Consider the following 12,488-nt stretch of genomic DNA (forward strand, 5'->3'; position numbering starts at 1 on the left):
ATACATATATTTTAATTATTTATTTTGAATTTGAATAAAAGGTTTTTTTAAACTAAATTATTAAACATACAATGCATTTTATGACAACTTACTTGATAATACAATATCTATAAAAAATATTTTGAGCTTCATAAAATATTTTAAAAAAGTTTATACCATGTTTAGATAAAAAAAAAATATTCTTACAGATAGATTTTTTTGTTATGTTTTCCCCACATAGTGAATTTTAAACATAAAATAATTATGTAGAAAAGGCAAAAAATCTGCAGTCAGATGTGAATGCACATGATGAAAGGAGATGTAGGATATAATTATATATCAATGATTCATCAACCCAACAGTAAGGCAACAACAAAGTAACCAAAACACAATTTAACACACAAATTTGACTCATGAATAGAAAGTCCAGTCCTTTAATCATTTTAATGGTGGAATAAATAAAAAGACCCTTGAATGTTACTACTAGACAACATTTATGGCATTATAAATGAATTTTGACTAACCATGCTACAGGGCACAATTTATATAAAAATTTCACATGAAAATATATAGTTTAGGTTCAAAGTATTTACAAATGTATAGTGATTTAATATTCTATGTTAAATCTAAAAAGAATATAATTATGATGCTAACTTTGCTCTTTTAATATGTTTTTTATTTCTTTTTAACTTAAAACCATGTACATGTAGCAATTAACATGATGAAATATTTATAGATATTTTATTCATTGTAATTATTCATTTTGAGAAAAGATGCAACAACCTCCACAACCCTTGTTCAATATGAATCCTTAAGTACATGATGAAACAATTACTAATTGAATTAGCACATTTTGTTTAATAAACTGTTTAAATGGCAACTGTATGACTCTGTGCATGGTTTCAGGAACATTTATTTAATAATATTGTTTTATTTTGATGATTTATGTTATTTTGAACCATCTATACATATTCACTTTCAATGCCTAATATATTATCAAATGTATTCATGTTTTGTTGTTCATGATTTGGGAAATATTTAGAAATTGAATGAAAATGCATACTTGCTAAATAAGTCACTAAAATTAATAATTTTCATAAAATTTTATGGTCATATATGTTTTCGTACACCGTCATATTAATTCATTTTGTACTACATGTATGCATGTTTTTTCAATGGAAATTGTGACGTCACAATGCATTCTTAATAGAATGAAAACTATCAGCCAATAAAGCAAAACCAGGGAAATACTTGTAATCCAGCATTAGTAACACAATTATATGGATATGTACATGTAACTATTGGTTGGTTGTTGGTTAAAAAAAGTCCAGTGACAAGTATCTCATGCAAATTTAAGACCAGAGAGTTAACAATACATTAAGGTTCATGTGGACCCTATTTTGAACAAATGGAAATAAATATATTAAAAATACTTCTAAGCGACAAATATTGTCATATTGTATATCAAAATAATTGTCATTTATCCTACTTTATCACAAAATTGTCCTTTTAGATGTTTTATATCATATATTGTATTCCTTTACCACTCAAATGTTCATCAGCACAAAAAGTACACTGGATTCCTGGAGTCTTTAATACCTGTAAAAAATTAATAAAAATGTTCCTTAATGTTGTTTCTAGGGCATGCTATATCTTAATTGTACATGGTTTACAACATAAGAGACTACCTGGTCAAAACAATCAAGTCTTGGCAAAAAAAATATTGGTAAAAAACTTGTTTGAACTACTTTTTTTCACAAAAGTATGGTGTGCCATGTAAATATAAATATACCAATACACATATCGTAATTAGCTAAAAAGACATTAATTAAGTAGAAGATATCTAAAAAATTAAGCTTTCTAGTTAAATCTTTCATTATTTTAGTATTTAGAATGTTCTTTTCTAAATATATTATCATTTTCAGTGTTCTTGTGTATTTTATTAAAAAAATTAAAAAATATAAAGGGAGGTAATAATATCCCAATCTTTAAATTATTTATCTATACTTTAATTTATATCTTTTTCTTTAAAATTTTAAGGTAAGAATAAAAGTCAATTGATGTAAAAAACAAACAAACCTAAAACAAAACCGTTTATAATACTTTATTGGATATCTGGTATAATCTAAAAACACTTAACACCCCAAGTTACTTTTTTCTTCATGAAATTATTTTATATACATTTTGACAGATATAATCAGATAACAGGATAACTTTGTTTGGGTATTATTTTGTGTTTATAACAACATTTGTAGTAAGGATTCATCTCCTCAGGTAACTGTATTCTACTCTCCTATTATTTTACGATGAAATCATAGCGGTACTGATTAGTAATATAGACTAAAATATTTCATACATTAATCAGTACCACATGAAACCAATATAGGCAATTATAAAAAAATACTGTAAAAATCTTACTGTTAAATATCTATGAATTTCAAGGATGAGTTTCTATAGTCTTCTAACAACTCCTTGTGTTGAACTTCATTAGCATCATCCTCTCCATCATATTTTATCTCATACACTGCATTTACATCTCCATCTGACTTCTTTAAAACTGATAAGACCAATCCTTTAAACCATTTTTTACACCCGTCTTCCAAAATCCATTCATGTGCAATTCTTCTTCCTAAAAATTTAATGGTACTGCACTTTCTTCTGTTCCTAAAAAATATATAATATGCCAGATTTAATTTAAATTAATGTGATTATATAAATGCAATACAGTCAAGTAAGTTTACTTGTTCATTACATTTACATGTACAGCAAGATCTGCTTACCCTTCAAGAACACCAGATATCACTCCAGATTTTTGGTAGGAATCATCCTGCTCAGTCTTTTTGTACTCTTGCTTGTCTTTGGGACATTTTTCTTTTTTTTTTTCAATAGTGTTATCAGTTATTTTGGACACATGAGTTTAGTGTTCAGATTAGTGAGTCATTATTATGTTTTTGAACAATTTGAAAGAAGGGGTCTGATTTATTTTTATTGTAAGCTTATTTTTTGGGTTGTTGATGATAAAATTACTGTATTTTTTTACAGCGAAAAATATACATACTAAACAACAGTTATGCAAATATATATATATATATAAAGGGGAAGCACTTCTAACACTAGCAACAGGGTCATTGGTGCAATTAGTAATCATGATGGCAATTCTACTAATTTGAATGTTATAAAACTTAACAATGTACAACAAAAAGCATGTATCATAAACAGTTTGACTGTTATCAAGTAAATTATACTCCATATCATCCTTGAACAATAATTTACTAACACAAGTTTTATTGTTCATTTTCATGATGGTATATCTTTGGCATGGTAAAAGTTGCACACTGCAGCTAAATTGTGGTGATATTGATTCATTGCACAAAGATGCTCTCATCAGGATATATTTAAAAACTAAAATTTAATGTTCAAAAACTTTCATCCATTGTATAGTCACTCTAATCATTAAAAAGTTGTATCATTCCCAAATGAGACAACTCTTCATAAGAGACCAAATGACATAGAAATAAACAACTATAGGTCAACATATGGCCTTCAACAAGGAGCAATACCATACCACATAGTTAGCTATCAAAGGCACTGATTTGACAAAGGTAAAATAATTCAAAAATTAAATTAAAGACCGTACTGTGACCTATAATGGTTTACTTTTATAAATTTTGACTTCGATGGGGAGTTGTCTCATTGGCACTCATACCACATCTTCTTATATCTATAATTAATTCATGTACCCAAAAATTAATGAAAAAGAAATATATAGCACAGCAACAAAGGACCATCACTGAGTTACAGGCTCCTGACTTGGGACAGCTACAAATAGAATTTGTTACTTTTCTCAAAATACATAACAGGGTTTTAGTGGAAGGTACATGATTCATTTTTTAATTTGTTATATGGTTTGAACTTGCTTTTTATAACTGAAAATACTCTCAGATCTACATTTGATGCATATATACCCTCACCAGCCTATCTTTGTTTTTGTTTGATGTTTTTCTGCCTTTTTTTTAATTGGCTAAGTCTTTTTCAACTGATTTTTATAGTTTATCCTTATGTTGTGCTGTTACACCCCTGTCCCAGGTTTGGAGGGGGTAAGGGTTTAGCACTCTTAAACTTTTTTCACACACCACATTTTTTATTTCTCTGTCCTAACTCAGAACCCTGTAGTTTAGTGGTTGTTCTTGGATCATAAAATTGAGAATGGAAATGGGGAATGTATCAAAAAGACAATGGGGAATGTGTCAAAGAGACAACACAACCATAGAACAGACAACAGCAGAAGGTCACCATAGGTCTTCAATGCACCTAGAAACTCCCGCACCCGGGGGCGTCCTTAAACAAATAAATATACTGGTTCAGTGATAATGTCTATCATAAGTGGGTTTTTTTTTAAATTCTTTTCCTATAGTTTAGGCCATTCTTTTTCTCGATTGATTTTTTTCATATTTCTATGTCCACACCTTTTATAACCAAGTAAACAGTATGGGATTTTTCACAATGTTGCAGGCCGTACAGTGGTACTTATACCTTCAATTAAACTTTTGGGGATAGTGGTCTCATTGGAAATCATACCACATCACCTAATGTTTTATATTAATGCTTAAAATCATCTGTTAATTTGATGTACAGAATTACATGTACCTTTTTAATGGTGGCAATGGGTTAAAATCTGTCTTTGTACTTTCATCATCAGTGTCATCATGGTCATGAACTGTTTTTTTTTTTGATGGACCAGGTGTACTTCCTTTTATGCTGACATTATACTGCAAGAAAATAACTATAGGTAAAAAATAATCTGCAATAAATATAACATTCAGTTTAATTTAAAACATACACAGCTACTTACTACAAGCCTACTGACAATAAAGAATTAAAATGCAAATAGATATAGGAAGATGTGGTATGAGTGCCAATGAGACAACTCTCCATCCAAATAACAATTTATAAAAGTAAACCATTATAGGTCAATGTACGGCCTTCAACAATGAGCATATAAATCAAGTGCATTTTGGTGCCTGTTCAATCTGTTCAGTATGCAAGATTGGACTTAAAATATTGCTTAAACCTCACAAATGATCTTTAAATGTAATCATTTTTTTGTCAAAAAAGTCCATACTATTGTTCAATATAAAATTATGAGAATAATATTAAGGAAATTGATTATCTAAATGTGATAATTTTTTAATAATTCTAATTGAACAAATATTGAATTGCCCTTTTATTTTATAAATGACATTTGTTTGACTACAGAAATAAGTAAATTTTTACTTGTGACCATTTATATCAGCTGGTTTTTTTTCAATATTCTTGTGAACATTTTAAAATTTATCTTATATACAATATATATGAAAATATACCAAATCAATTTTACATGGTACAGGTGAATCCACAGGGAAACCTTTGGGTCTGACCCAGACTTTTATAAAATTAAAAAAAGGTCAACAATTGACACTAGTCTGATTAATCTATTCAAATTGTCCAATATAATCAACCAAAACTGAAGTGTTGAGCAACCTTTGAAGTGTGAATTGTTAATTTTTTTTAAAGAAAACAGCACAGGATTATTTTATAAAATGCATACCCATATACCAGGTTCTCTAATACCAGGATATTTGTTGTGCCTTGGATGACTAAGTTCTGGTAGCATTGCATTTAAGAAAAAGGCCTTTAGTTTTGGTAATAAATTCTGCTCCCACAAAACTGAGTCTCTATAGATTCTATCAATATTCATATCATACGGATTAGTGGTGCGTACAATAAAATCAATCCACGGTAATTTACAAATGTTCATAAGTCCCTGACATTGATAATAATAGTTGTGAGTTTTTTTAAGTTTCAGCTCATGATTATTATTTTTCTCTAGGCAGAAGTTTTTAATGGAAGATGTAGCCTGTAATAAGGTCATTTCTTTGTTGTGAAGAACATTTTTAATTTCTATTAATCCTAGGTTGTTATGTTCATCCATTACTTTCCCATCTGGGCTAGCACCTAAAAATTGAACCTCTTCATCCACAACAAGACCCATGTTTTCTACTTTTACTTTAACTTTTTGTTTGGCTTTTTGTTGAATATATTCTTGTATTGTCACCCTTTCCTCTCTTAGTCCAAGTCTAGTAGCTTTGTTACCTTTAAAGGTACTGTATAATAAAGAATTTACCAAAGGAGTTACAGGTATTTTAGGATTCCTTTTGTAAACAAGGCCGAAATTTGATGCTGTTAATCTTTTCTTTCTCTCATCCATCCATGAAGCTGATGTTATCTGTAATTTAGTGTGTTTTTCAATTTCTTTAATATGAGATAATTCTAAATTATAATTTTTTTCCATAAATATTGTCTTTTTTCCCTCTAACTCAGATTTGGTTATGTCTTCCTCAACTTGTATACTTTGGTTTCCATAATGCATTCTTGCCTTTTTTGTGTTACCTTCCTTAACTGATGCCATTTTTCTCTTCCATCTACTACTTTTAATTTCAGGTTTTGATTTTATGATGTTGTTATTTTCCAAAGCTAATTGTCGTTCAGTAAAAAGCTTATCAAAATGGTAGCCTGGTATGGTGTTTGTGATGTCTTGCCATGTAGATGTTGACCATTTCGGACCCCTGTTAAAACGTAGTGCTGCACCATAGCATCTGGTATGCCATGATCCACGGTTGCAGTGGTTAAAGATTTTACCCCCATCAAACTTGGATCTCATATGCATCCAGCATTCGGCAAGGTTTGTTGTAAAGTTACCTATCAAACTGATGCTTTTCTTAGCCACGTTGTTTAATATCAATGCTATATCCTGACGCATTGCACTATCCAAGTCTGATGGGAATAAATCATAATCAAACCGTGATTCTTCTTGTGCCTCTAAGGATGTTCCATCTGACCACATAGACGCCTGATCAGTAAAAACATTATCATCAGTGTCATCATTGTCTAAATCTATATGCTGACCAGCATTTGTCTTACTTGCTTTCCCAGCTTTGCAGAATTCACTACACCTGGTATGGTCACCGTATACATGTGATAATGTGTTTCTTATATCAAATTCTAGTTGTTTTGCAGCCTTTAATTTATCTTTCTCCTTCGATCTCATGCGAATTGCACATCTTACAGCACTTGTTATTCTTATTCTTGTTCGTTTGCAAAGTTTTCCTTTTCCTTTATAAGTTGGAGTCTCCACCACTAGCTTCTCCAAATTTGACCGGAGACATTTACAGGTGTGATTCGCACACTCTATGTTTTTAACATGCTTTCCCCATACTGGGACTTTCTGTTGTATTTGGGAATACACAGAGGAGTCACCATCACCAATTAAGTGCATATATCTTATTCCATGTTTGTCTGCTTTTAGAAACCCTTCCACAATTATATCCGCCTCCATTGCCTGACTAGATTTATCCCAGTTCTTAAAACATTCATGTTCTTCTACATCAAGTTTCAAAGTTTTTGCTCTATTACAAATATAACAAAACTTATTTCGGACTCCCACATGAAGTATTTTTTTGGTTTCAACTCCAATAATGATTGCAACTCCCCCTAATGCATTGTAGGTATGCTTATGTGATCTTTTGGACCACCCCCCATCACAAATGACACTAATTGATGGTACACCTAAAAAAAAATAAAAAAATACCAGACTTTAACTTATGCAACTACTAGTTATTTCAACTATAAATATGTCCAAGATTAATTCCTACAAATTACCACAGATCAAATAAACAGCTTGATCAAAAGTATATATTGCCATGATCATGATGATGGCATATTGAATTTGTTGACATAATAAAGATAAACAAGAGAAGTTTTTAAAATGGCTCTAAAGATAACTTGCATGAGATATCCTTTGGCTAATCCATAATGACTGTACAAGTCAATGGCAGTGTAAATATTGCTTTCACTAGCTAATATAAATTTTTTTAAGTTCCATCAATGTAGAATGACAAATCAGAAAGCTTTCAATATGATGAAGGAACTTTGCTCATTATTGAAGATTGGACATTTTGAATTTCTAAAGATTTTATCTATTAATAACACCTTCAATAACTGCATCAAAATTAGCAGATTTATAAACCTTATATCATACAAATGTATGTTATATGAAGATAAGAATCCATTATCCGAAAATATGCACATTAAACTAATGAATGTTTTTCTGCAATGAGGAATTCTAATGATCATGCTGTTTAAAAACAATATAAGATAAGATCTATTTTTAATTCGTAAATATGGCCCCTAATTACTAAAATTTTGAGGGAATTACCCCCAAATTCAATCCCAGCCTTCCCTTTGTGGTATGGTACCTTGCAGTACAATTTCAGAGAGATCCATACATTTTAACACGTTATTGTCTGGAAACTAGAAAAATGCTTATTTTTGGCCCCTTATTCCTAAACTTTTTGGGTAATTAACCCCAAACTCAATCCCAGCATTCCCTTTGTGATATGGAACCTTGTGGTACAATGTCGGAGAGATCCATACACTAACACACAAGTTATGTCTGGAAGTTACAAAAATGCTTATTTTTGGCCCCTAATTCCTTAACTGTGGGTACCATAACCCCCAAAATCAATCCCCACCTTCCTTTTGTGGTATTGAACCTTATGGTAAAATTTCATTGAGATCCATTGACTTAAACTAAAGTTAGAGTGCGAAAGCTAATGTGTCTTCGGACGACGACGACGCCAACGTCATACCAATATTCGACCACAAAAAAATTTTTGTGGTCGTATAAAAATTGACAATGAATACTATTAAAAGAGGGGACAGATATCAAAGGTCCATTCAAACTCATAAGTAAAAAATAATGTGACCAAGCCATGATTAAAAAGACAAAGACCATAGACAAACAACAATACACAAAATAAAACATAAAAAACTAATCAAAAGATTGAACATGAATCCAACAAAAAACTGTGTGTGATATAAGGTCATAATGCTACACATGTGGCACCCGTCCTGTTAGTACAAACCCAGTAATTTATAGGTCAAATTCATGGAAAAGATAACAGTATTGTATTTACGACACTTGAAAGATATCCACTATGAACTGTGAAATGGATATTCCATATAACAGTCAACCAACTTGTGATGGTTAAATTGAAAAAATTCAGGACTTTGAACTCTTGGTTAAATATATATATATAGCTTCTTTGTGAGCAGCAACCCTCTATGAAGGAAATTATGATAGGATATACAAGCCCTTGAATATCTTTTAAGCTTGGAGATATTTACTCTGTATGCAGGAGTTGCTACTTTGAAATGGAAAGTTCACAATTGAAGCTGAAATCATCTCTTTTGTTGTTCAGTTTTATTTTCAAGTGACCTTCATTGTCAATTTCTAGACTTGTTGCAATAGTATTACATGTATTAGGAAGTGTAGAACATGTATTCTGTGTATCTGTATAGTGATCTAATTGGTTGATTATATAGGGAATCACTGAAGCATGACTGGAGCCCCCCCCCCCCTTATGAAAAGTTCTGGATCCGCCACTGTGTCGTCAATATTTATGTTCAGCCTGTGGTTAAATATTTAAAATTCTTTTTTAACATCAATAAATTTGTAAAACCTTTATGAAATTTTACAGAATATAGGCTGAAACTTTTTTATGATCAAAAGAGTATCCAGAGCATAATTATGAAAATTTACTTTGAATTTTTCTGCATTTTACTGAAAAGAACATTGTTTTTATAAGTTAACAAGTAGATACATGTACAGTTACTGTTTGTGAGGCATCATATTCCTTTATTTTTAAATGATTTCAAAACTTTTATAACAGTCAGCAAATTTCAGTCTAAAAGTTATATTTTTTTTTCATTTTTCAGTATTTTACCATTTTTTGGGGGCTACATTTGTAAACTTTCATAGATTGTTATGAAACTTGGACAGAAGCTTATCTTCCAAGATCACCCAAGATCAAGAAAAACATTTAAAGAAAAGTTTGATTTCTTTTAAATCCTGTATTTGACTGATAATTTAAATGGATCCATTTTTTATAGTTTAACCGACAGCAGCAATCCCAGGCGAAACACAGGATTCCACGGAACCCTTTGAGTATGTTTATATCACACCTGACCATCTATGAAAATTTATTATTGCATGTACTTGTCCATTAACGAAATTTGCGCATAAAAGGGGAGAAACTAGATTAAGTCATAATAATCGAAAGAACGACACCATTGAAAAATGGAAAATGTAGACTTGCTTTTTTTATATTTCGAAAAGTTTGGATCTGTGGTCGATTGATTGTTTTACCCCACATCTCCTTTTAAACATATTTCATAGTAACAACTATTGGCCATTAGATTCCAAATCAACACACTGAATAAATTATACATGAAAAAATCAAGAAATTATATTTTAAAGTATGTTGCTATTGAGCTTTAATGACAGAAATAGTATCTCTCGCTCAACGCTCAATAAATCGCTTCCGTTGGATCCCTGCTGGGAGGTCCCTTGCCCTGTACCCCCTGGGGACCCTCAAACCCCTCGCCGAGGTTCGGGCGTACATTTAAAAGTTGCTTAGCTACGCCACTGACCACACCTTATTATTATATTGTAAATGTTTAAAATTTAAATCAGTGTGATAATGGTGATGTTTTGATGTATCTTCAGGGTTTAGAATTACAAATGTTTTGGGGGCCAATCTGCCAATGGCCCCTAAAATTAGGTGCTTGTTATATAATTACTTACTTATTATTAAAAGGCTTTTCTTGTACAGGAGGTTATATAATATGTTTGCTACAAAATGTAAGCTGATGATAATGATTTTATTAATGAATTTGTTGACCATTAATGTTTTGAATGATTAATGTCCAGTGAGCAGTATTTCAGCTTATTTCATGATAATTTAATGTTTTTGTTTTTAATCTACATGTATTGCTAGTAAAAATTTAGAGGTGTGGACAAGCATGATGCATAAAAAATTTGTTAGCTCATGCACAATGGGATGCTTGTTTTTTTAAATTGAAAAGAAAATAATATAAACCGACCTTCATGAAATCTATTATTTTCTATCGCTATGAGTTTTTCTTCCTCGATAGCACATTTCAGATCTTCCTCTAGCATGTTCTCCCACCAATGGTTGATTTCATTCTCAATTGTTGAAAAGGTTTTTTGAGTCATAGATGGTGAATCCATTGTTGACATTAACTCATTCAGTTGCGCTAGTCCATTACCACTTGTTAGGGAACCCCATGTAGCTCTTACATTGATGTCGTAATGGTTGCTTCCCTCTGTTTTTAATTTTGGACTAGTCTCCAACACAAACTGTTTCTGACAACCTGTACAACGTGCTGACAGAATACAGGCTAAGCCATAGCTTGAAAGTTGTGATTCCAAATTTATAGCGCTCCCTCCATTATAGGCAATTGTTCTGGCTGCTTCGCAAAACATTGTGTGGGTAGTAATTTCAGTGAAATGGTCTTGCATTGATTTTAAATTTATTAATCTGTATCCAGAGGCAGTAATATTTGTAACTTTATGCTTTTGATACTTTCCTTCTTTACTACGGTATATATAGTAGTTCTTCTTAGAACACTTGTGCCACAGATTTATTCTCTTTGCTTTATTTCGCTTTAATGACCTAAACTTTCTAATAAGTTTTATCTTAAAATCCTCCTGTACATTTAGGTGGCACTCGAACTCGCTTTTCTGACGTCCACTAAACAAGCTTACACTCTTTCTTGTGGAACTATATCTGCCAGAAGGCAATCCAAACCTGCTTAGTTGTTTCTTCTTCTTTGCCATTGATTATAGTTAAGTTTTGAGATGTGATATCGAAATATATTTTTATAGTGCTGATAGTGATAGCATGAACAGGTGTCCATATAATTGTAGGTGTGTAAACACCAGAAATTCAATAATAAAACCATTTTTTTATTACAAATATCGAAATTTTTCACTTTATTTCAGTGACAAGGGTACAACTCTACAGATGAAATAAAAAAAATAAAACCATAAAAAGTGTAATTTCAAAACGAAACCGACTGGTGATCAAGAGATCATATACCTAATTTCAGCTGATATAAGTGATCGCAAGGGGTTGTTAGACAAAATGTAGTAACCATATATACCTGACGTTATAACTTACCAAGTGGAAGTGTGTAATTTTATAAAATTTCACCCAATATTGGCTTTTAGTCTACTTTCACTTTCTGTCTTGTCAATGATCAGGGTTGTTTGCACTTCCGCCCAATCCGGATATGACTTCACAAAATATAGTTCCTACAAAATCATAAATATTTACCCTTATTTTATGATCAGAAATTGTAAATGGTAATTTGATAAATATATGTTTGTTTACCACATCGAAAAATCAAATCCTTTTAGTGATAAAAATTATTAGTTTTATTTTGCGGATGTATTTAATACTTTGCGGAAACAGCATGGAAGAAGACGAACCAAAACAAACACAATCACATAAAAAATAATGTCATGGTAAACAATTTTATGGGTTTCTGATGTTTAAATCAGTGAGTTAGTACTGGTTATGATGTAAAAAGTTATAATTTTCTAC

General features: G+C 31.1%; 1 protein-coding gene across 1 annotated transcript; it reads right to left on the reverse strand.

The window, feature by feature from the left end:
* Positions 1–1,358: 1,358 nt before the first annotated feature.
* On the reverse strand, positions 1,359–12,197 carry LOC127718798 (uncharacterized). Its single transcript, XM_052224860.1, has 5 exons — positions 12,063–12,197; positions 5,567–7,584; positions 4,627–4,748; positions 2,398–2,643; positions 1,359–1,578 (listed from the first exon to the last, which is right to left on the reverse strand). The coding sequence occupies exons 2-4, from the start codon at positions 7,352–7,354 to the stop codon at positions 2,400–2,402; spliced, it is 2,154 nt and encodes a 717-aa protein (XP_052080820.1). The 5' UTR covers positions 7,355–7,584; positions 12,063–12,197; the 3' UTR covers positions 1,359–1,578; positions 2,398–2,399.
* Between the last annotated feature and the right edge of the window lie 291 nt (positions 12,198–12,488).

This window comes from Mytilus californianus, unplaced genomic scaffold, assembly GCF_021869535.1.
Source record: "Mytilus californianus isolate M0D057914Y unplaced genomic scaffold, xbMytCali1.0.p SCAF_10, whole genome shotgun sequence".
NCBI lineage: Eukaryota > Metazoa > Mollusca > Bivalvia > Mytilida > Mytilidae > Mytilus > Mytilus californianus.

Bases quoted from the DNA above. Each gene is read 5' to 3' on its own strand.
- LOC127718798 (XM_052224860.1), bottom strand. From the start codon at position 7,354: ATGGAGGCGGATATAATTGTGGAAGGGTTTCTAAAAGCAGACAAACAT. The intron at 4,749-5,566 runs GTATGCATTTTA...ATTTTCTTGCAG, and splicing joins TTAGAGAACCTGGTATATGG to TATAATGTCAGCATAAAAGG. The intron at 2,644-4,626 runs GTACATGTAATT...TATATTTTTTAG, and splicing joins CCATTGCCACCATTAAAAAG to GAACAGAAGAAAGTGCAGTA.